Source organism: Panthera onca, chromosome B2 (genome assembly GCF_046562875.1).
Source record: "Panthera onca isolate mPanOnc1 chromosome B2, mPanOnc1 haplotype 2, whole genome shotgun sequence".
Taxonomy (NCBI): domain Eukaryota; kingdom Metazoa; phylum Chordata; class Mammalia; order Carnivora; family Felidae; genus Panthera; species Panthera onca.
In genome coordinates, this window is record NC_138343.1 from 31,482,267 (window position 1) to 31,508,158 (window position 25,892).

General features: G+C 41.2%; 1 protein-coding gene across 1 annotated transcript; it reads right to left on the reverse strand.

Moving 5' to 3' along the window:
* Positions 1-13,766: 13,766 nt before the first annotated feature.
* LOC132667909 (DLA class II histocompatibility antigen, DR-1 beta chain) lies at positions 13,767-23,886 on the reverse strand. Its single transcript, XM_078446802.2, has 6 exons — positions 23,725-23,886; positions 18,590-18,865; positions 15,420-15,701; positions 14,891-15,001; positions 14,414-14,437; positions 13,767-14,113 (listed from the first exon to the last, which is right to left on the reverse strand). The coding sequence occupies exons 1-6, from the start codon at positions 23,822-23,824 to the stop codon at positions 14,100-14,102; spliced, it is 807 nt and encodes a 268-aa protein (XP_078302928.2). The 5' UTR covers positions 23,825-23,886; the 3' UTR covers positions 13,767-14,099.
* Positions 23,887-25,892: the final 2,006 nt, after the last annotated feature.

Sequence of the window (25,892 nt, forward strand, 5' to 3'; positions counted from 1 at the left end):
TAAACTATATATATATACACATAATTATGATTGGCTCAATGTCAGAGTTTATCTTCTTAGGTGAGTCACATTCCTAATTGATACAGTACATAAACCTTGTTGACAATTTTAAATATCTAGAAGTGGTGTATATGTTTGTAGTTTTCCTTCAGGTGAGTAATATGTTCAGTGTTATATTTATGACTTGAAAACTTCACAGCCATAGAATTAAACTGTATAGTCTATTATAGTGGGTAAAATCAATTCAATCTCATTTTAGGTCAAAAAGGGAGAAATTCATTAAGAAATTAGAAGTAAAGAATAAAAAACGTCAGAGATATTGTGTATGACATAAAATACACATGGTAGAACTCTCCAAACTTAAAAAGATGAGAAAGCACAATGGATTTAAAAAATTAATTCACATAAGGGCACCTGGGTGGCTCAGTCGGTTGGGCATCCAACTTTGGCTCAGGTCATGATCTCGTGGTTCCTGAGTTCAAGCCCCATGTTAGGCTCTGTGCTGACAACTCAGAGCCTGGAGCCTGCTTCAGATTCTGTGTCTCCCTCTCTGTCTGACCCTCCCTGGCTCATGCTCTGTCTCTCTGTCTCTCTCTCTCTCGAAATAAATAAACATTAACAAAATTTAAAAAATTAAGTCACATATGCTCTATAATGTGATACAATGGTATTCTCTTATTTTAAAAAAGAGAAAATAAGAATGACACATAAAACATAAAGTAAAGGAATACAAAAGCAATAAAAAATCAATTTTACCCAAACAGGAAATGTGACAAAAATGATAATGTATCTTAAAATGTACAATGTTGCTATAATAATATTGTTTAAAAATGTTGTAGTAGCCATGAAAATTAATGGTTTAGACAAAAATTTGCCAAAATACATATTAAAAACCCTCAGATATTTGGAAACACTTGGATCATGGATTATGGCTGACTTTTAATTCTTCACTGAAATTTTCCTTATGTTCACAGGTTTCTGCCACAAATGGATGTTAGGTCAAATGTTAATATTTTCTTTTTGAAAAATCATACACCTCTATGATAAGTCAAAAGAACAGGAAAAACAAAGTTTTAAAGAGTAGTATGATCATACAGGCGCCTGGGTGGCTCACTGGGTTAAGCATCCGACTGTGGTCTGATCATGGTCTCACAGCTGGTGGGTCCAGCCCCACGTCAGGCTCTGAGATATAGCTCAGAGCCTGGAGCCTTCCTCGGATTCTGTGTCTCCTCCTCTCCCTGCCCCTCCCCTGCTCATGCTCTGTCTCTCTCGCTCTCAAAAATAAGTAAATATTAAAAAGAAAAAAAGAATAGAATGATTGCAAATAATTTAAATGGAAATTATAATGTAGAGTAGTATAGTATATATGACATGTTTTCTATGGGCAGAGAAACAAATTGGTCCCCAAGTTCTCATAAAATACAATATGAAACATATATAAACCACAATAAAAACCTTAATACGTTCTAAAAGAGAATTTCTTACATGTTCTTCAAACATGATTTTAAACTGTACCAAGGGTGAATAACATCTACATAGAAGACAATATTTCCTGAAATTTGACTGGTTAGAGATTTAGCAAATAATTAAATGAACAGTCTTACATATAATTGTGTTTTACATTTCAATGTTTTTCTTTATTCACCAAAGCTGTAATGTAACTTTTTAAAACTGAAGGTGAAAACAATGAACTCATTATTCACCTCAAAGTTTAAAAAAAGACAATAAAGCCAACTCAATGAATTAGGGAGATTCGAATATTAAAGTTATAATGAAAACAAATCCATTGCGAAATAAAACACTTAAGATCATATAAAATTGTGTGCTCAAGAAGTGATATGACAGATACAGGGAGATTTTAAAGAATTTAGGAGAATATCAGGTAAAATATCACACCAAACAATTTCAAGTAATATGAATGATTTTGTGGGGAAATAAAAACTGCCTAAATTAATACAAGAAAATGACAGAAATAGAATAGAGATACAAACACGAATTACATTTTTTCCATTTAAAATACCTCTAGGAAATGTATCAGACTCATATCAATTTTCTTTTTATTGTTTTTCAAAATAAAGATAATTCTTATACCGTACCAGCTATCAGGTCTTCCAGAGCTTAGAACAGATTGACTTTATTTTATAAAACTAGGGAAGTGCTCACACCAAATCACACTTCCCAGCGTACGTAACTAATACTCATCGGAGAAAGTTCCAGCTCACCAGGATCTCCCAGAAAGGAGTTTATTGCTTTTGTCTGGTTCCCCAGTGTTTGCAGCTGCTGCCAGGGTCCACCCCTATCTTGCTCCACTCTGGTAGCCAGTGGGACTTCTGCTCCTGGGTCCTACAGGACTGTAACCAATGGAGAAAGAGTTCTTAGCCAGCTACCACGGTCAGGGCACAGCAAGAGGCAACTGATCAAGGAGTCCATCTTATCTGCCCAGGGGACACTCCTTGATCATCTGGCTCTTTGTGGCCAGGGGCCTTGCATTTCTGGACTGTAACTATTGGAGAGAACATTCTTGGCAGACTAACATCCCCAGGGCACTATGCAGAGAGCAGGCTGAAACCCACCCACAGTCTTTCTATGAAAGGGGCCATTTGCTTGTCTTGGAACTTTGGTCTGGGAAACATGTTTGGCTGATATCTAGGGGCCCATGGAGGTGCACTCAGGGGACAGAAGCTGGTGGGTGACATCTTTTCCCTCTCCCTCTGCCTCGCTCCAGGTACTCCTGCTTCTGTCCAGAAAGGAACTAGTACACTCAACTGGCATGACTTTTGGGACTGTCACCCAGGGGACACAGCTAGTGGCCAGCAGCACTGACATTTGTTGTCCCCCAGCACTGTATGTATTTGTACACTTTAAAACCTGTTGCCTATCTGGCTTCCAATCAGCCTGAATCTAGGTGCCAATTGACACCCTCCCTCTGGGACATCCACAGGGCTTGCCATACCCTCAAATACCGGGAACCACTAAAATACAATCGGCTGCTTGGACAGTCACCAAAGTTTGAGAGACCATCAAATGCTAGTGCAGGTGTGAATGAGAAGGTGTATCTACAAGGGGCCACTTCTGCAACCCTGGGTGAAGTGCCTGTTTTATCTGATGCAGAGAAACCAACAAAGACAGCCAGGCAAAATGAAGAAACAGAATATGTTCCCAAGGAAAGAACAAGATAAAACAGCAGAAAATTCCATAATGAAATGGAGATTTTTACCTTATCAAAGTTTCAAACACTGGTAGTAAAGGTGCTCACCAAACTAGATGAAGAATAAGCACACAAAGAACTTCAACAAAGAGTTAGAAAATATAAGAAAGTACCAAACAGAAGCATTTTGTACCCAGCATGTTGCTTTTGGGGTCCATCCAAGTTTTTGCATCCATCGGTGGTTTGGTTTTTTTACTGCTATTTCATGGGATGGATATACTACCATTTGTTTAATCAGGACCTATTGAGCAAAATATAGCTGTTTGTACTTTTCAACTATTACAAGAAAAGTTACTGTAAATATTTATGTAGAAGTTTTTGGGCTTTGTATAAATGTAAATATTCACTTTTTTGAAATAAATGCCTATGACTACAGTCTCTGGATCATGTGGTAAGTACACATTTCAGTTTTTTCATTTTTGTTTGGTTTGGCTTTTTACTTTTCCCCCAAGTTTTTATTTAAATTCCAGCTAGTTAACATACAGTTTGATATCAGTTTCAGGTATACAATATAGTGGTTCAACACTTCATTACAACACCTCAGGCTCATCACAAGTGCACTCCTTTAATCCCCATCACCAGTTTCTCCCATCCCCCTGCCCACCTCCCCTCTGCTAACCATCAGTTTGTTCCCTATAGTTATCAGTCTGTTTCTTGGTTTGCCTCTGTCTTTTGGTCCCTATGCCTGTATGTTTTCCTTCTTAAATTCCACATATGAGTAAAATCATATGGTATTTGTTTTTCTCTGACTGACTTAATATTTTTAGCTGCATCCACATCATTGCAAATGACAAGATTTCATTCTTTATTATGGTGTGGAATGTTTCACTGTATACATATGCTACATCTTCTTTATCCATTCTTCAGCCTATGGACATTCAGGCTATTTTCATAATTTGGCTATGTAGATAACGCTGCTTACATAGGGGTGCATATATTCCTTTGAATTAGTATTTTTGCATCCTTTGGATAAATACCTAGTCGTGAAATGGCTGGATTGTAGGGTAGTTCTAGTTTTAACTTTTTGAAGGACCTCGAAATGCTTTTCAGAGTGACTGCACAGTTTTCATTCCCACCAAAGTGCAAGAGGGTTCCCGTGTTTCCATTTCCTTTCCAAGACCTGATGTTTCTTCGGTTGTTGATTTTAGCCATTCTGACGGTGTGCAGTGATATTTCATTTGTATTACCCCGATGATGAGTGATGTTGAGCATCTTTTCATGTGTCAGTTGGCATGTGTATGTCTTTCTTTGGAAAAATGTCTGTTCATGTCTTCTGCCCATTTTTAATTGGATTTTTTGGTTTCAGGTGTTGAGTGTTGAAAGTGTTTATATATTTTGGATACCCCACCTTTAGCATGTAGGTCATTTGCAAATATTTTCTCTCGTTCTGTAGGCTGCTTTTAGTTTAGTTAAAAAGGCAACATTTCATGTATAAAACAGCCCATCTATTTACAGAGTGGCTATACACTTTTGAATTCCTCCCAGCAACTTTTGAAAGGTCTAGTTTCCCCACGTCTTTGCCAGCACTTTGTATTGTCACTATTTTCTTAGCTGGTTAAATAGGTGCAGTGATTCCTTACTGTGGTCTGAATTTGCATTTCCCTAAAATTTGTGATGCTGAACATTTTTTCACCTCTTTTCCTTGCCATCCAACATCCTCTACAAGAAGATTCTGTCCCTTGGTCCATATATCCATCTCTCAACCAATACCACAAAGGTTTACTTGGTTACTATAGCTATAGAATAAGACTTCTATAATCTATGACTGACAAAAATGTGGGAAAATATCCCTTTGTAAACAAACATTTATCTTTTTCTCCCTACCTGATTTCTCTATAATTTAGAAACTCTCAGTGAGTATTCATAATTTCATGGCAATGATAGTTATTTGCAGAAGCTCAGTAAGAATCTATTTCCCTTGTAACAGGAAACATTGATCATACCACCAAGTCTTTGACTGGAATGTCGTATTGGGGGAAGATATGCACAAACTCAGATATGACCAGACACCTTTGAGTTACTAAGGTTGAATTTTTGGAATCAATGAAACCCCTTGGAAAAATTACCCTGGTATTTTGTTTATAGGGTTCCCAGTAGCACAAACAAGTAAGGCTATTACCTAGCTGCTCAGAAACCTGGGATATTTGGAAGAGCCTTAAGAAGAGAGGAAATCACCCAAATCTATAGGGATTGAAACTGAATCTGATGCTAAGTATTTATTCTGACTCTTACCCTCAAAAGGCTACTATAAGCTCAATCTGAAATTCCTTAGGAAAAGTTTTATAGCAAAGCAGATTAAAAAAAACTTATGGGGGTGCCTGGGTGGCTCAGTTGGTTAAGCCTCCATTTGGCTCAAGTCACAATCTCACAGTTAGTGGGTTTGAGTCCTGCATTGAGCTCTGTCCTGATGGGTCAGAGACTGGAGACCGCTTTGGATTCTGTGTCTACCTGTCTCTCTGCCCATCCCCTATTCAGGATCTGTCTGTCTGTCTCTCTCTCTCTCAAAAACAAATAAACATTTAAAAAATCAGAAAAAAAAACTTACATCGCCAGTCAGTATTCTTGCTATATTTAAGTAAGTAATTAGGTCAAGTTTATTATAACAGGACTTATTTTACATAAAAAATTAGTCTTAATTTGGCTATCTTTGATGGAAATGAGGGTGATTTTTAGAGAGAAAAATACATATTTCTGAACTCACTGCCACGGGTGTTAGATTCTAGTTCAGATGAATTGTCTTTGAGTATTTGTTGTTTATGCAACTGGGTTTGGATCCTAAATTCTTCTGGTCTCCTAAATATCTGGCTAGTTTTCTAACTGTCTGCATGCACAGCATAGGCCTAACTTGGAGAGCCCACCTGCAGGACCACCTCCTAAAATGAGACAACTGTTTAAATGAACTGACCCAATTTACCTCGTTATAAATCGTAGAATAAGATGCTAACACTGTACATGGGAGTTCCAAAATAATGGCTCTATGCAGGATGGGGGCTGAGCCTGGTGCTAGGGAATATTTGCAATTGGGAGCAAGGCAGTTTCATTCCAGAAATCCTGATCCATGCCCTTTGTTAACAGGCAGTAGCTAGAGTGTTCATTGCTCCTACCCCGCAACAATGAGGAATGGTGAAAACAGTGGGGATTTGAAGCCAGAATCCATCTTGTCAGTTCAAATGGAAGAATGAACACTAGAGGTCACATCCCCCCAGGCACAGCTGGACTGGCCAAGGAAAACATACACCTAGGCTCAAAGCAAAGGAATGTTTGCTTATCATTCAAAGGAACCTATAAGACAAATAGCCAGCATATGCCAGAGATGTAATCCCTAGATGCAACCTTACTAGCTTAACATAAAGAATGTATTAAAGACTTTCTCGCCAGATAGTTCCCTCAAAGGTTGGTCTCCACAACTAAGAGAGGTGTTTGGATTCCTTCAGGCCGCACTAACAGCAGGAAAACCAGCAGCATGTGAATATCTAACAAATAACACCCTCAGAGCTGGGGCACTGTGGGTATGGGGACTGTCAGGAGGCTTGAGGCCTATTCAGTGGCAGGAGGAACTCATTTTGCATTTGCCACAAACCTCCCACATGCAAAGACTTTAGTACATGGGAAATTGGCTCCAAATGCCCCCTCCCCTCACCCTTGGTGGCTTGGTGTCCTAACTCACTGGGCCAAGGGTTCACATCAGGTGCTGTCTTTGACCCCTTGTTCTATATTGGTCAGGACCAAAACATGGACACAACTAACTGCTTCTGAATAGCTGATATTTGGTACTACGGTGGAATTATTTCTATGAGTGGCACCCAAAACACCCGTGTATAATATAGACACACCCTCTGACAATATTAGGACAAAATGTCTGCTAACATCCCCAGGAAGGATATCTAAGCCAGGGTATTCGCTCCTGGGGACCAAACAGCTACTGTGTTGTTGCTAAATGAAGACTTGATCTATGAATTGCCTTTAAACATTTGTCTTGTCTCCCCTGATCTCACACTGCTGATGTCCCTCCCTGTTGCCTGTCAAAGGCCACCAGTGATGTTGAAATTCACAATTGCTCCCGCTGCCAGGTCTGTGGAATGCTGAGCATGTTGTCCCATATGCAGAAGATTATCAATCATGTAGAGAAGATCTCTTTTGCTGATGCCTTCTCTAGATGGTTCACCTCTTCACTGACTTGCTGGGGAACTATAGTCTTAAGTATTTTCTTTTGTCTTAAGTATATCAACTTCACGTTGCCATGTATGTAAGTCACTTCCTCATATCCGGCTCTAGGGTAATCATGGAAGAATGGCACATAAAATACTGTACAGGCTATAAAGTTGCTTGGGGTGGAGAGTAGGAGTGCTGAGAATACTCCTTCTTCGGCCTGCCATCTTGCCCGTGTCCCCCATTGACCTCTCTCAGGGCTACGTGTCCCAGGCCACTTGGACATTAATGTATATGCCTTAGAATGGCAGACCGTGACCACAATGCAGGGAGGTTTGTTCGGGTCCTGTATATCTCTCTTTAGATAACTATTAGAAGTAACACAGTTTCTCCCCTTGTCATGAGCATGCTATGAAGGTGCACACTCCCGTTGTGTCTTTCCACAATGTCAGCTTTACTCAGTCATGAAATAAAGTAAATCATATTTATAAGCAGGTTCAGAATTCCAAACTCAATGACATTTCACCATGTGATTAAACTTGGCTTCTGACAGGGCACCCAGCAGAAATGAGACAAATCACACAACACACAAGATAACAGAAGGGCGTAGGAAGTTAACAAACCACACGTGAAGTCCATCTGTGGGGGCGCCTTTGAGAGACCGTGGTCAGGTCCTGGTCAGCTCTCGGCACTTACTGCTTATTATGTTCAAGCAGTGAAGGATTTCACTTCTGCCTGGAGATCAATCGGGCAGAGTCTTCGACAGCAGTTGCCTTTTTAAAGTGGTCAGACACAGAGGGGTCATGTGCGAAGAGTCTGAGAGTTGGCTGCAAAAATCCTCCCCTTTTTATAGGGATTTAATTAGCCTTGGGCTCTGGCAGACCCCCTCTGCTTCTGCTTGTTATCAGTTCTGGGGTGTCAGCTGATGCTGGTCCCAGTGATATCTCCCAGTGCAGTACCTTTAACTGCTTGTGTCATTGCTTTGACCCGGGCTCCTGCTTGACACGAGAGTCTCGATTTTTCTGTCTCCCTCCTGTTGTACACATGGTGTCACAAGGTCTATTAAATGTTACCAATTAACTTTGTCAAACCCTTTGATCTCACTACAATGCCCTCCGCATGTCCCCTCACTCTGTAAAATCTGTAAGACTAAGGTCCAGACTTCAGAAAGACTAGCTGCGCAGCTGTCTGGATCACCATCTATAAGTTGGCGATCCTCCCTGTAAGTTACCCTGAACAAGTCTGTGTAAACTGGATGGAGTTGCCTACTTCATTTTTCAATCAAAGAAACTTCACGGTCTGCAGGAGCCTTCACAGTCTCTCCACTCACCAACAATCCTGAAATTGGGAATTTGTGTTTTGTCTCCTTCGTTGTAAGTCTTCCTAAATGTTTCTTAATTACATCTTTTTTTTTTTTTTTTTTCAACGAACAAGCTCTATGTGTCATGGAGTTTTTCTATTGTCTTCTTTTCCCAATTTTGTTTCTTTCTGTTCTTACAGGTACTACTTGTTTTCTTCAGTTTCCTTTAGGCTATTTTGCTGCTACTTTTTCTACGTTATTGAGGTGGGAACATAGATTATTAATACATGATTTTTTCTCTTTTTTAATACAATTTCAAGTTAGTTAATATAGAGTTTAGTATTGGTTTCAGAGGTAGAATTCAGTGATTCATCACTTACATATAACATCCAGTGTTCATCCCAACAAGTGCCCTCCTTAATGCTCATCACCCATGTAGCCCATCCCTCCAAACACCTCCCTCCATCAACCCTCAGTTGGTTCTCTATATTTAAGTCTTTCATGGTTCGCATCAATCTCTGTTTTATCTTTTAAATTTTCCTTCCCTTCACCTATGTTCATCCGTTTGTTTCTTAAATTTCACATGAGTAAAAGCATGTGATATTTGTCTTTCTCTGACTGACTTATTTCGCTTAGCGTGATACATTCTAGGTCCATCCACGTTATTTCAAATGGCATGATTTCTTTCATTTTTATTGCTGAGTAATATTCCATTATATATATGCATATATACCACTTTTTCTTTATCCATTCATCAGTTGATGGACATTTGAGCTCTTTCTACAATTTGTTTACTGTTGATAGTGATGAGGGAAACAAAGGCCAGAGAAATTTTGCTTAAATGAAATCTCCTTACAGTTTGCTGCCCACCGATAGACATCTGAAACATGCAAAGTGTGACCTTGCTCCAGGAACTCAGGGCCGCCTTACTTCCTTGATGTTTTTTGTTTACCTAAAAGTAAACTTATCTGCACAGCAGCTAGGCCCTCAAGGTCCTGAAAGCCTTGCTTCCAAATTCCTTAGAGACTTACACTATCCCTAGACCCCACTAACTTAAAAACATATAATCAGTCACTCTTCACAACCTCAGTGCAGCTCTTTTTGTCCACAAGTCCTGTCTCTGTGCTTTAATAAAATCACTCTTTTGCACCAAAGATGTCTCAAGAATTTGCTCTTGCCATTTGCTCAAGAACCCCATCATATTGGCACTCTTATGTGAGGCTTACTGAATCTTTTCATCTGTACTCCGAGCCTTGGTTCAAACGTGGTGAGTACTTTCTCTTTTCTTCCTTTACTCTCATTTCAGGGGCTTTTCAAGGACTGGGCTCTTATTGGAACACTTTCATGTCTATTTCTCAGTCTACAATCCTCTAGCCAATGGCTACTCTCCAGAGAGAAGAAAGCCTGCCTTTCAGCTGGAAGTACGTACCCTGGCCAGAATGGTATTAAGACCCAGAAACTTGATGCCCTCTCTTTATTCCTGTCTTCATACAACGTTGTCTTTCTTGGGCATGGGACAGCCACCTAAGAAACTAGCACAGCTCCCAATCTTATGACTCCTGTGTGAGGGTTCCTCCTTATTGGTCTAATGTGATCCCCTCCATATCCCTGGTTTAGCCACTTCTGGCCACGAGACCTCCACTAGAAGCCTGCTGAAATCAGTACCCGATTGAAGTAAAACCCATCCAGGGACCGTTTCCTATGAAAGTTGGATGTAAAGACAATATGTGTCACAATGTCGCTTAGATCATGATGGATTTCTATGTTTACTCTTTTCTGTCAATGTCCTCTAGTAACTACTTAAATTACAGAATTGGGTAATTCCCCCTTGTAAAACATTTCTAGTGTTTTCCATGGGTTAAAAACGGCACAGCCTTCAAGGAAACTAAGGCATGACCTTCATGGCATGCTCCTCAAAACAAAGTAAACGAAGACACGGCCTTCTACAGCCTGGCCTTTTATGGTACAGCTTTCCAGGAACAGCACAGCACAGTATTTCTGTTCATACCACAGGCACACATTTATAGCCGAGGATTCAACGGAGAAGCGAAGGGACACTAGCATCCCTTCTCCATTATCTTTGAAAATTTTCTGGAAAATATATTTTTCCTTACAAAATTAAGTCTCGGCATGTTAATTTCTAAGAGCAAACAAATAATCCTCTTCCTCAGTTGCTGTTTTTAATTGTAATTGGGTTTATAGCTGCCATTTAATACTCCCTGTTAAAAAAAATCACAAACTGATGCTTCCCCTCAACAATGTATCATCCTTTATGAGGAGATACTTTAAAATACTAACACTCTAGGGATGCCTGGGAGGCTCAGTTGATTAAACATCTGACTTCAGCTCAGGTCATGATCTCACCACTCCTGAGTTTGAGCCCCTCTTCGGGGGCTCTGTTATGACAGTTCTGAGCCTGGAACCTGCTTCCAATTCTGTGTCTCCCTCTCTCTCCGACCCTCTCCTGCTTACGCTCTGTCTCTTTCTCTCAAAAATAAATAAACATTAAAAAATCTTTTTAAAACAATAGTAACATTCTGATAGTACCAGATACTATAGTTTACCTGCCTGAAATTGTTCTCATCTATCCCATCTAATATTTCTTTCTTTCCAAAGAAAATTATTTGCTCCCATCTTTCCAACGCATCAGGTGAGGCTAGCCCATCCCCAAAAGGATGAAGCATGATTTGTCTGAGCGTATCACCGTAATCCTGTGGTCCTCTCAACATGTGGGAAGTAGGTCTACTGGGGACACCTGAAAAAGGTATAGGTCACCCTTGTAAAAACATACAAGAGCAGTTCCCTTTTCCTGCCTTTGGAAATTATGAGATACAATGAAGCGTAAAGCTGCTGCAGGCATCCTACTACCATTTCAGGAACACTGACAAGTGGTGTGCGAAAGGAGATGAGGCACAAGTCCCAGAATCACTTGTGACACCACTGGCCTGATGAATTGACCAGTCTGGAGATGAAGTACCTTGGGTCTATCTGCTCTGTGAGACAAGTAGTTAAAGAAAAATAAGGTCAATTAGATTGGGTTTTGCCATTAGCAACACAAAGCATCTCCACTGAAATACTCCTGCCTTACATTTTAATTCTATATTATAATGTCACACCATAGGTCTCAGATAAAATGAGACAATTCACTTCTTCATCTTAGGGAACAAAACGAAAGTAAAGTTGCAACCCTGGGATCAACAGAACTTATCCCAACCATATAAATATTGCATACGTTACTGTTAGTTATTAACTTCCCAGGCAATGATAACCTGTTTCACACAAATAGTGCACAATATATGACTGAAATATACATAAACTTTGAGTTGGCTTGAAATTTATAGCTGTCTCTGATCGTGGAGAAATTGTGTCTGAGTTTCTATTACCTTGAAATAAACTTCTGAATCTGTTGTCTGCTCTTTAGGTTTAATTTACATTTGACACTGACCCTTCAGACAGACTATGATAACAGAACTCATCATCTACTTAAACAATTTCATTGCATTTCTCTGAAACCTTTCTAACTCTTTTATATTACTGAAGTCTATGAAATTTAACTATATATTGATTTATAATTATGATTCCACATTGTTTTATGCAAGAGACACAAATATTTGGTTTCCTTGTCTAGTTTGTTCCCCTCATACACTCTCTGTCACATTTCTTTCATTAAATTGGGTTCATTTGTATATATTGTGTAAAGTTTTATTACATAAAATATTGCCAATTCCTCACTATTAAATGAGAGGGGTGCCTGGGTGGCTCAGTCGGTTAAGCCTCCGTCTCTCGATTTCCACCCGGGTCATGTACTCATGGTTCATGAGTTTGAACCCTGCATCAGGCTTCACGTGAGCCTGTTAAGATTCTCTCTCTCTCTCTCTCTCTCTCTCTGATCCCCTGGTCCTCACTAAAGGCTCACTCTAAAAGAAATTTTTGAAATTAAAAAACTATCAAATAAGACACTTTCAGAAAAGTTCAGTTTTCATTCCTATTCCCTTCAATCTATTCCCTCGTGCCCAAGAGGCAAACATTTTTTAAAAGTCCTTTCATTGTCATATATAAAAAAGTAAATAGATTTAATAGATGATGGAGAAAGAGATAATGATAGATGGATGCAGATAAATTGAATTGATATAGCTATGTATTCCTATTCTCTTCCTTGATCCTATTACACAAAATGTTGTGTGTTGTACAAACTCTCCTTACCTGTACAGAAGTGGAGATTATTGTAAGCAAGGTTTTTTTTTTTTCTAGCTACATAGTATTTCACTGTTTGTATGCACATTAGAGTATTCATAATTTCCTTCTTTGTTTCCCAGCATTGCCTTGGATTTCTAAGATGAGATCCATACAGGATGTTCCCGTACAGACGACACATTTGCTTACAATCTGGAAGGCCTCAGACATACCTCTTCCCACTAGAGTTGTAGCTTGGTCCTGATGGTCTAAGGGGAAGGATGGGGAAGGATGTGTCTTAAGCCAAAGTGTCAGCATGCCACTGATGTTTATCTGAGACACAGAAAGTGATGGAAGTGTAGATACAGCCCACCGTCAGGCTAATGAAAGGGGTTTCCATAGGTTTAGAGACTTTAATATGAAAAATCAAGGAAAGGGGCACCTGGCTGTCTCAGTCAGTGGAGCATTCGACTCCTGATCTCAGGGTCATGAGTTTGAGCTCCACATTGGCCGTGGAGCCTACTTAAAAATAAAATGAAATAAAAATATGAAAAGTAAAATAAAAAATCTGGGAAAGGAAACAAAGTGAGTACAAAAATTTTGTGGGTGTCATATCATTATAAGTTAGTGGATTTCTGATATTTTTTTCCCCTCTCTTGTGCAAAGGGACTTCTGTGTTTGTCTTTGAGAACACACAGGTGTAGGACACCAGCATCATATGGGCCATGAAGCTCCATTTCCTAGCTCCTGAAAATACGCCTAATTACAGAATGGAAAAAGACCAAGTATAAAAGGACATGATACAAAGATACCTTCCAGATCCACATCTGACCCAAATTCTGGAATATAAATAAAAACCAATATTGTAATTTGTTGCAATCCTCCCTTTCTCCCTTTTTTTCACTACTTCTTTTCCTTGAAACTATATGAAATGGATGATTGTCACTCCATGTTTATTTGAGAAAAGCTGATAAAGACACATGAACAGAGGTGAGTTCCAATGTAAAGGAGGCATTAAGGGCTGAATACACAGGGAGCTGGGAGAGAATGAAGATAAGGAACTGCAGTCAGTACTGGGGCTTCCAGGTCAAGGACGGGGTGGAGGGAGCCATCAGGGAGGACAGGTTCTGCAGGGTCACTAAACCCAGGGCAAACTAAATCCTGAGAAAACACTGTGTTTGTGGAAGAATTCGAGCCAAACAGGAAACGTTTTCACTGTGTGAGGAAGCCTGAAAAGAAGGTTCTTCCTGGAGTGTCAGCATCTCCACTTCAGCTCAGGAGTCCTGCAGAAGACAGAGCAGAGTGTTGTTCCCAGACCCACCTCCACAAGCAGCTTCCTCTCCCCTCTCCCAGGGCCTCGTGTTAAAGCACCACAGTAAGAAAAAGAACATATTCTTTCTTAAGTATCCTGATCTAAAGCTATTTGCAATGCAGGCCTTTTAGTAAGTGGAGAGAAGAAGCTTCAGTTAACTGCCTGAGCAGAAGTCAGATCCAAAGTCTTTGACATTGTTTCTGTCTTTTCACCTCCACCATCTGTTCCAGGATAATCAACTCTATCTCTAAAGAGGGTCAAAGAGCATTACCTGTTGGCTGAAGTCCAGAGTGTCCTGGGAAAGAAAAGGGAAAACATACATTAACAGAGACACAGGTAAATCTGTCCCCACATACAAGGTCCCAACCCCAGACCCACCTAACACCACAACCCACATTGCATGATGCCAGCGGGATCAGAAAGGGAGAGATGTGGCCTGTGAAGTTTCTGTCACACAAATCTGTTGTGGCTTCATTAGCTTTCATAGCTCTTCCTGATTTGGCCCAGGACCCCAACCCAAGATATCCGTCTTGTTAACTTCTTTCTTATCTCTATAACCCATAACCTCTTATGCTGAAGCACAGTAACCATGGACCCTTGCTGTCTGGATATCTAGGAAATCTGAGGTCACATGGGGAAGGAAAGGCATCCTTCAAGGCCACTGGTCCACAGGGAGTTTATGCGATCAAAGCTGTATTTCTCTCCCACAAGGTCTATAGGGAGGCCCAGCTACCAACAGGTGCCTTACCTTTCTGATTCCGGAAGTAGATGAACAGCCCCACCACCAGGAAGAGCAGACCCAGAACAAAGCCCCCGATTCCACTCAGCATCTTGCTCTGTGCAGATTCAGACTGAGCCCCTGAGAGAAGAAGCAGCTTTAGTGATTTTTACCCCAAATCCAACTCCCCTGCTGGAGACTCTGGATTGAGAACTTTGAGAATGAGGAATGAAGCCTGCCCTGGAAGAAATAGAGTAAGTGGCAATTTCTGGGGGGAAAAATTTAAATCCCATTTCATAGATACAAGGTTTAGGTATTGAACTTTTTAAATATCACAACTTTGACAAATCCACTACTTCAATATCTATGGATGAGGAGCTCCTTGAAGTTCAAGTAACTTGTGCAGGGTGACCGAGCTAATAAAAGGCAGAGCCAAGATTGTATTCCCCTCCTGCCCAGAAGGTCCCTATACAATGGAGGATGTGCCAGAAGCACAAAAGGCAAAGCAAAGTCCCCTCCCTGCTGGGTGAGGAACTTATGGGATCAGAAAGCTTCTCACTCCATTCCACGGTGATAGGGCTCATGCGACTTGGATGCTCCACGTGGCAGGTGTAGACCTCTCCACTCTGAGGAACTGTTTCCAGCATCACCAGGGTCTGGAAGGTCCAGTCTCCATTACGGATCAGGCCTGTGGACACGACCCCAGTCTCCTCCTCCTGGCCGTTCCGGAACCACTTGACCTCAATGTGGCCTGGATAGAAACCATTCACGGAGCAGACCAGGAGGTTGTGGTGCTGCAGGGGCTGCGTCTTCGAGGGAAACACGGTCACTGTCGGCTCAACTAGAAGACAAGTGGTAGCGGGACTAAGTGAGGACGACAGAGTGAGTCTCCCTGGCTGGCTGCCCTCCTGCCTCCGGTCTCTGGTCCCAGGCTGCATCTCGTGCAGGCCTCCCTCAAAGCTGGCCACGTGGCCAAGTACCAGCCAGTATCATGAGTCTTGAATTCAATCCTGACAGTACGGGTCCATTAAGTTTGAGAGATGTTGAGGAAATTTGTGGGGTTTGTTTTTCATAGTGAGAGGTAGTTATTCCTTGTGGAATTCTTTGTTTACACATTTTGCAAGGGATATAGTGTCTCAATTAAAAGCATGATTTCTGGAGCAGGCTGACTGAGCTCAAATATAGGCTCTGCTCCTTACTGATTGATCCTAGAAGAATATTACATTCCTCTGCACCCCAGCTTTCTCCTCTATCGAAGGAGACAGTAATACTTACCTCTTACAGTTCTGTGAGGATTAATGCACCTAAAGTATGCAAAGTGATGATTGGAGTTTAGCCTTCAATATATGTTAAGTACTTATTACCCTGTTTAATTACAGAGAAAATATTATTTAAAGCAGCATGGGTAAATTGGAGAACAGCTTGAGGTAGATAGGGAAATATGAAACATATAGAGTATGAAACCCTGGAAATGCTCCACTCACACCTTACAACACCACACAAATGGTTCTCCCCCGGAAGCAGGAAAGACAGAGGAGATACTCTAGCCTATTTGTTTAATTGCAAGAACAGTGTGAGTCCTGAAAGAGAGGGAAAGGAACAAGGAAACTCATTGATTTTAAAAAGTTCTCATAATTGCACTCAGATGATCAATCTTTCTGTGCAGCATAAAAAATTACTGTTATTGGAATTGTTATACCTTTATAATTGTCTCCCTTTGAAAGCTGACATTTGAGTTCAGGGCAGAGACTGAGACTATTTAACAGGTATCCTTAGTGCAGAGACAATCCCTTACACTACTAGCCTCAATAAATACTGTTTTTAAGAAAGGAAATATATGATGAAACCATTTTTACAATATCGTAAAATGGTAGATTCAAGATTGATGACAAAGCTTTGCTAACAATTTTTGTAGCATATTTCATTAAATATAAATGTTTACATTCCTAGCATGAAAATTAATAAACAGTGTCAAAATATAAGCCACAGACTAGAGAAAATGCTGAATCGACTATCAGCAAAGCATTAATAATCTTATGCATAGAAAACACCTAAAATCACTGAGAAAAATACCAGAATCCCCGAGATAATAGTAGATAATTTTTACATCAGTAACAACAATTAGCCAATAGATATGTAAAAAAAAAAAATCCAAGGACCTTAAAATCAAAGGAATATACATTAAAAATAAAAAAGATATAAAATTTCAACCGAGTATTTGCAATATTGGGAAAAAAAGATCTAACAAAGGGGAACGTGAGGTGAATTGTTACAACTATATAAGGAAATAATATGCAACTCCTTAAATACTTTCAACATTATAAAAACAGTAACATCAATACATTTAGTAACAAAATTATAATTAAGATACCTGGTTTCACAATCATTTCAAGAATGTAAGAATACATACTCTAAGAGAACAAAAAGCGGGAAGTTGAGACCTAAAAGAAGCCCCAGAAATATCAGGAGGGTTTGGGGAGCCTGGGTGGCTCAGTCAGTTAAGGGTCCCACTTGGCTCAGGTCATGATCTGGCAGTTTCTGGGTTCGAATCCCCGGGCAGGCTCTGGGCGACAGCTCAGAACCTGGAGCCTCCTTGGGATTCTGTACCTCCCTCTCTCTCTCTGCTCCTCCCCTGCTTGCACTTTTTCTATCTCACCCTCTGCTCTTCCCCCATTCCCACTCTGTCTTACTGGATCTCCTTCTCAAAAATTAACATTAAAAAAAAATAGAAATGTCAGAGGGACCTCAGAAGTCCCCGCAAATCTTCAACGGTTAGTCTGGCCATTTTCCTCACTGCAATGGTAGCACATACAGACACAGGCACACGTATTTCAGGGGCTTCAGAAAAAGAAGGGTGAGTGTCAGGAACAGAAGGTGACAGGCCTCCTCACATCTCCCCAATCTCTTAACTTTCCCCTCCCCTAACCTCCCCTAAGCCTTCACCCCAACCAGGACACCCTCCACTTCCCTCCCCAGGTCTCCAACCACCTGCCCAGTGTGCCCTCCAGCTGGAGCTCCTGAGCCCCCCTCACCTCTGCCTCAGGGGCCACCAAGGATGCCCAATGTCCCCTCCTGTTGCCTCCCCCACACCCACTCTCTCCACATGCACTGCCCCCCCTTCCCACACACTCATTCTCTGAACCCCTCACATCACAGGGCACCCCTCCCACACTGTCCCCACAGCCACACACGGACTCACCACACTGTCCCCACAGCCACACAAGGAAACACGACACTGTCCCCACAGTCACTCATGGACACAACCACGCCCTCCCCACAGTCACAAAACATGGTCCCCACAGCCACACACGGACTCACCACACTGTCCCCACAGTCACACATGGACGCAATCACACTGTCCCCACGGTCACAAATAGACACAACCACGCCCTCCGCAGAGTCACACATGGACACAACCACACTGTCCCCACGGTCACAACCATATGGTCCTCACAGTCACACAGAGACTCAGCCACACTGTCCCCAGTCACACATGGACACAACCACGCCCTCCCCACAGTCACAAAACATGGTCCCCACAGCCACACAAGGACACACCACACTGTCCCCACCCCACAGACACAGCACACACTACCCGACGTCGCACTCTCGCAGGGATCCCCGTGACGTGCTCTTGCTCAACACCCTGTAGGCTCACTGGGACCCAGTCTCTGTCTCACAGTCGCACACGCGCAGCCCCGGCCGCCCCAGCCCCCCTGCCCCGCTCACCTCGCCGCTGCACCGTGAAGCTGTCAACAACACCGTAGTTGTGTCTGCAGTACCAGTCCACCGCTGTCTGCTCTTGCTCCATGAAGTCCTTCTGCCCGTTCCAGTATTTGGCAATGGGCCGCCCCAGCTCCGTCACCGCCCGGAACTCCCCCACTTCGCTGTCGCTGTCGAAGCGAGCTAACTCCTCCCGGTTATAGAAGTATCTGGCCAGGAATCGCACCCGCTCCGTCCCGTTGGTGAAATGGCACTCAGACTTCCCCATGACTAAGAAATGTGCTGTGGGGACAGGGCGACGCGGTCACACAGGGGCTCCTGGAAGACACTGTCGCCGCCACCCCTCGGGGCTCCACCCGCACCCCCAAACCACCAGCACCCATGGCTCTTCTCTCCTCTGCCGGTGGGGGCGGGGGGAGGCGGGGAGGTGACCCCTCTTCTGGGAGCCTCTCCGGGTCACTGGGTTCTGGTTCAGAGGCGGACCTCCCAGCCTGAGGATTTGCCCCTCACCGCCTCCTCCTGGACGCCTCCCCCCGGCAGACACCCACCTCCCTCCTCGCCTCCCACAGCCCTTTCCTGGCCTGACACACGTCCCACCTGCGTCCCCCTCCCCCACCCCCACCCAACACTTGGTCTGGGCTGAGCTGACTCAGGCCCCTGCGAACCCAGAGAAGGGAAACACCCCCACATGCCCTCCACTCTCGGGTTAAAATTTATGGAAAGTGATGGACAAAACCCAGCCAGGCAGGGCTTTATTTACCTGGGGGGAGAAATGTCACAAGACAAGCCTGCAGTTCTAGAGCAGAGGATAACTGGGTGATCTGAGTTTCCTTAGGGTGCCAGACAGGTGGTCTCAAGGGGGATGTTTAGGATGTGACAGGAAGGAGTAACTAGATGTGAACTAGTGGGCGTGTGTGTGTTTGATAATTCAGGGAAAGGTAATACAATGTGCAAAATCTTGAAAGAATTGATGAACTTCCTCAACAAAATGGAAAAAGAGAGTTCACTGAAGCACAATGGGACAAAGGAAGGCAAAAGGTTAGACTGGAGAAATCACGTGGAGGTGGCAGTAAAAGCCTCACAGGTGATGTTGGGATTTTGACTTCATACTACACGTAATGGGAAACTACTGAAGAGTTTTAAGGATATTAAAACCATGACTGCACTACAGTTCCTCAAGTCCTTACCTGGAATTTTCAAACTCCAGAAACCTAGGAAACCAGATCTTTTTACAAGTTTTGATGCCAAACTCTTTTGCCAAATCTAACCTGATGAGATAAAGGGTCAAACACGTCAGACCTCTTATTGGTCAGTCAGTCACAAGGGCTTCTGGAGTTTCAATATATAAACACACACACATCATAACATATGTACATACATGCATATGCATACATATGTATACACACATATACATACATGACACATAAACATACATGTATGTATATATTTTGATGTTTTATTTTCTGTTTAATTGAACTAAGAAAAATTTTTTATTCAAGTGGAATTGACATGAACATTTTAAAAATAGTTTAAAAATACCTGTACCTTTAAAAATGAGACAAATAAAAGGAGCTCTTGACATTATCAACAGAACAGAATGTAGCATTACTGCACAAGTTTGATACATTTTACAGAAAAATACTTGTGACAGTCACAATTGATGACTCATAAGGCAAGCTGTTGAAAGTTAACAGAGATGCTGATGATCAAGAAATCATGAAATCTTATAAAACATTGCATAAGGCAAAGAATAAAAGATGAAGATCTCGAGCTTGCATTGACTGAGTGGACTCAGCAAGAAAGTGTTCAATCTATGAACTGTTGATCTTATTATTTTTTCTAATAAAATAAGCTAAACTACACCACAAAGACCTGAATTGGAAGGTAAGTGTGTGTATAAAGGGTAAGTCTAGAGGTTTTAGAAGCAGCAGAGTATAAACCAGTGTTTCCAACATCAGTACTCTTGACATCTTGGACGAGATATTTTTTGTGGGAAGCCTGTTCTGTACATTGTAGATTGTTTACTAGCATCATTAGCCTCTACCTAGCAGATGTCAGGAAAAAGCCCCAAGTGACTACCAAAAATGGCTCCAGACATTGCCAAATGTCCCTTGAAGTCCCCATATGAGAACCACTGTTACACCACTTGAAAAATCTGTGGTAAAAAAGCCAATGTTAATTCTATGTCAGCTGAGAATTACACTGAAAACTTTGCCAATATTATATCTGGTAAAAAAAAAAATCTTTGATACTGAACAAATTTATTTTTCTGGAAAAAATGGCTCTTCACTGAGACCAGATTCTGAAAAAAAAATTCATACTGCCTAACAAGAGAGTATGAAAAGTTACTATGAATTCCAACCAAAAGATGATTGCTCTTGGGTGTGCTAATGCTTCAGGCTTACCCAAATCAAAGTGGGCAGACACTGGAAAAAGCCAAAATCCAGGATGCCTGAAAGGGACAAATATTTTACTTGTGCATTAGTTTTCAAAAGAGATAATATGGATAACCAGATACATATTTTATTTGGTTCAAAACCACTTTGTATCAATGGGCTTCGTTCATGAGACGTAAGCTGGACTGGGAGAAACCTGGAAGTTAATTGTCCCTGTATAATTGTTCCACATACTGTACTCCTCAAATTCTTATAAAAATTAAAGCTTTGGCTTCTAATTCTCCCCCTGCCCCACCACCAAGTATGACATCTATGTTGCAATCTTTGAACAAGGAATTTTCTCATCCCATGAAGATCAAGTATAAAAAATTTTTAAACTCTGTTCTTGATGCAGTTTACAGAGGCCTATGAATCCACATCTTCTGAAATAAGTTAATGGCTAGTGTTATGACAAAGCTAATATTTAATAAACCAACCTGAAAAACTGCCTAGCAAGACTTTGGGCTACATCCGAGTTTGCAAATGAACTACCAATTGAAGACATCGAAAACTGTCATGTGATGAATGAGAAAATATTATATGACACTTCAATGTATGTAAAAGTTTATCTAAATAAGTCCAAGGAATAAGATGTACACCCGAGATGAGCACCAGGTAGCGTATAGAAGTGCGGAATCACTACACTGTACATCTGAAACTAACATTACGCTGTATGCTAACCAAATGGAAGGTAAATAATAACTTTAAAAGATATTCTCTGCCTAAATGTATACCTATAATCGTAAACAATCAAACAAACAAATAAGTCAAAGGTGCTGATCCGAAAATACTGAGCACTGATGATGGGGTCACACGGGGCATTCCCTGAGTGATGGAAACATGGTAGTGGTACTGAGAGCACTCCCCAACTTGCTCCCTACACTCCAGCTTCTCCAGCCTTCCTTCTGTCCCTTGCACTCAGCAAACATCTTCCCGCACTTGACCTTTATCCTATTTTCTCCCCCTACAACTCTTGTCCTGTACATCCTTCATTTGGCTGGCTTCTGTCACCAGGCATATCTCAACTCAATGTCACTTCCTCAGGGAGAGCTCCCTACACACTTGAACTGAAGTCAGGCGTATCCAATTCTGTCTGTTTCACAACCAGGTGTATTATTTTTCAGCGTACTTATTGTTGTCACAATTTTTGTTGTTATTGTTAAATGTTTATCGGGCTTTCTCCTCTGTCATTACATAAAATCCATGATGGTAATGATCTTTAGCCTATTCAAATAGAATTCACTGAGCCCAGAACAGAGCCTAGTACATCATAGCTGCTCAGACAAATGTCTGTGATACAATGGATAAACACAGGGCTCCGAGAATCAGTCATTGTGAGGATCCTGGAAAGCAAGAAGGGGCTCAGGTCCAACATTCTTTTACTCTGATGATACATTATATCTCCTCCACTTCCTGTGAGAAATTCACACAAACTACCTCCTTCTCCTTCTACTGTTGGAAAAAATATCACAGGTAAGGAAAGGGTGATTTTAAGAAAAAAGAAAAATCTCATTAAGTTTCAGCTCATCCCGTAGATCTGTGATAGTGCTGAGGTCTCTGCATACACGGGGGATTCACAGTAATGGTGACAACATGGCTCGGGAAAGAATAGGAACTGGAAGTGGAAACAACCCAACATGGCTATTAAGGAAAAACAGAAAACATGAGGAATAAACCTATGCCATCTGGGGACATCACCTCAGTCAGCCAATATATTTCCTTGACTTGCATTTTGGCTTTCAGTCCTACGAAATGTAAACACCTTCACGCTCTCTGTACTCTGCTCAGGGTAGATAGTTAGAACCATATGAAAATACTGATGTTGACTATTTTTGGCTTACAAAGCCATAATTGCATATAATTTATCCTATACTAGTTGAATCCCTTCCTGTGGGCTCAGGCCAGAGAACAGAAAGATGCAGGAGAAACGGACACCATAGAAATGTTCAACATAGATTCATAATGAAAAATTAACTTGTGCCGGGTTCTCAGAAGATATCTTAAGTTCTTTAAGACTCCAAAGAACATCCCATACGTGCTTCTCATCTAAAATGTCATTTCAAGTACTAAGGATCTCTGCTGTACCTCCAGGGTGAGAAATAGAGATAAAACTAGCCCCAACTTTGGTCAGAGAACCTTCAGTCCAGGGATAAAGGCCTTGTAAACTTTGAGGTGCAGGAGAAAGGAAAGGAGATAATGGGAGAGAACCCTTGATACAGCCTCGCATATTACAGAGAGGCACCAACATAACTAATCCTGTGAAGACATAATACAGGGTCTTCTAGGAGACACCTTTCTAATTCCTTTTGACTCTCTGTCCAATTTTCTGAGAAACTTTCTTATTTTCTAGCATAACTCAACATTATAAAGGGAACTGCTTGATGGGAATTAATTTGAAATCATTATTTCTGAATCTTCTCAAGACCCTGAGGGAATTAAACTCAAACCTGGAGAGTTTTGACTGGGGAAGAGTTGAGAAGAAATGGCCTCTATATGTGGAGGCCCCTTACACAGCTCTTATAGAGAGGGCAAGCATTCAGCCCCCTTTTGTTTTGGATAGAATTGGGGATCTATATGATAAAGGTGGGCCATCATTAAAGAAAATGTCACAATTTTCTAAGGCACATGGCGTGGACACAGTGGCAAAACTGATTTCTTTCTTTCCCCCCACTCCACAATAGCTCACCACCCAAGGAGTGCACTTACGTGGGGTGTCTCTGGCCCAAGCCAGGGGAGGGCTCAGCACCATCAATATCAACATCAGAGCTGTCATCCAGGAGCCTCCCAGGAAACACAGGCACACCATGCTGGAGAACAGAGAGGACGGGGGACAAGGGAACAGGCAAGTCTCAGTGAGAACTAAGACCCTCCTTTAGCCCCCTCCTAAATAATACCAACCAAGGAATTTGTTTCTCTGCTCCTGGATTGGGTAATGTAGGTTTGACAACCAATCCGCATCACAGATACACTGCATCATCAGTTGCCGGTCAGAGATTCAGAATCAAGAGCCTCTTCTGAAACTCTGACTTCCTTCATTGAAAGGATTATTTTAATCTAGTACTTGAAAGGTTTCATCCAATGTATGTAAAACATTTGATTGGGCCCCTATTTTAAGCCAGCTCTATGCAGGGCAGTTATGTAAACAAAAGTTTGAGTCTTTTAGGAGTATTCATGTCTCTCCAGTGAAGACAGAGTTGTTTAAAGTATGTCTGAGTGATTTTAGGAGCTGAGGGAGTGGAGGGACGATGATTGCAAATGAAGAAACCTTTTATCTGGACCTTATTGCACCCATCAGTAGTGTAGATTTGGGGAAATTACTTAACCTTCACCCTGAAATGAAGGCATAGCAGTCTTTCTGCTACTTGGATAATGGAAAGTGGTGTGATTCTCTGGACAGCTCAAGCAAGGAGCAGCATCTCCTGGTAACTGATGACATGACAGAATTACACCTGTTTATTGGAGAGTATAATCTCTACCTCCTTATGGGTAGAAAGGTCTCTGATAAACTAAAGGAAATGGGAATTTACTCACAACTTAACCTGAGTGAAAATGCTTTCAAGTTTGTCTGCTGATGCTGTCATTGAGTTGGAGGCACCTCCAGAATTTGCATAGAAAAAGGGGCTCAGAGAACATGATCTGTAAGGAATGAAGGGTCTTGAAAGTTCCTTTGTATAGCATTTAACCTAACAAAGTGATAAGGCCACTGTCCAAATCAAAGTACGCAGGGGGCTGAGGAGAGATCAATAAAGGATTCAAACTCAAACTCTAACATAACAGCTCTGCTTAGAAAAACTTTAATATTTTATGTGGAAAATGTGTTCAATCCACACTCCTGGATCACACTCTGATTTCCTCTTTTTATTGGGAATTTTTTCCCTTTATTATGTTCCCTGCTCTTATTATTATAATACCTTCTCCTGCTTTATCCTAAGGAGAGAATAAGAAGCTGGTGCTAAAGGATACATTATAGAGTGTCCATGAAAGAGAACACAATGGAAATACTATGAATCACATTCTTTGATGTCAACATGTAGTTTTAAATATATATATTTCTACCTTTAGATAATTATTATGTATTATATTAATATAAATGTAATATCTCAGATTCAGAATGGACTTTAAAGGACAACTATCTTTCTAAAGTTCTGCATTAACTCCCAGTCTACCACAGTCTGATCAGCAGTCCTTGTTTATGGACTAGTGACAGAGAACAAACCACGTTGCAATAAAAATGACTAATATTTACTGAGCAAATCTTGAGCATTTTACTTTGCACCCAGAATTATACAAGAGCTTTTTATACACCATATTTATATTTAATCCTCACATCATCTCAGTGATTTGCATACCCTTTGCATCCCTGCAGATGCAGAGAATAAAATGATGGGTGTATGTTAAATAAGTTTGGCAAGGACACAAGTGGTAAATGGCGCACTCCAGATTGAGCGGAGCTATATGCGAGTCCAAACTCAGAAGGCCAGCCATTGCATCACACCACCTCACCACCTCCCATTCAATTTCTGAAGAGAATAGTGTCCATTTTGTTAAAACTATTGTTATTAGTTTAATTCATGGTTTATCCATAACAATGCAACTACTCCTTTTAATGAATGACAGCATTTTACATAAATTACCGCGTAGTAATTCTAGTCCCTCCAAAAGTTCTTTCATCACCATTGTTACTTTCCTCTGGAAATGACAACATTTGCATTTATCTTATGTAATGACACCCACAGCTCCTGCCTAAGTATCCTTTCTATCAAAGACAATAGTGGCCTCCAAATTCTGAAATCCAATCTATTCTTCTCAAGCATTATTTCAGATTTCTCAGAATAATTTATTGCAAATTTGAACATGTCAGAAAAGGATAGAAA

Bases quoted from the DNA above. Each gene is read 5' to 3' on its own strand.
- LOC132667909 (XM_078446802.2), bottom strand. From the start codon at position 23,824: ATGGTGTGCCTGTGTTTCCTGGGAGGCTCCTGGATGACAGCTCTGATG. The intron at 18,866-23,724 runs GTAAGTGCACTC...CTGTCCCCACAG, and splicing joins TTGGGCCAGAGACACCCCAC to CACATTTCTTAGTCATGGGG. The intron at 14,438-14,890 runs GTAAGGCACCTG...TTTCTTTCCCAG, and splicing joins CTACTTCCGGAATCAGAAAG to GACACTCTGGACTTCAGCCA.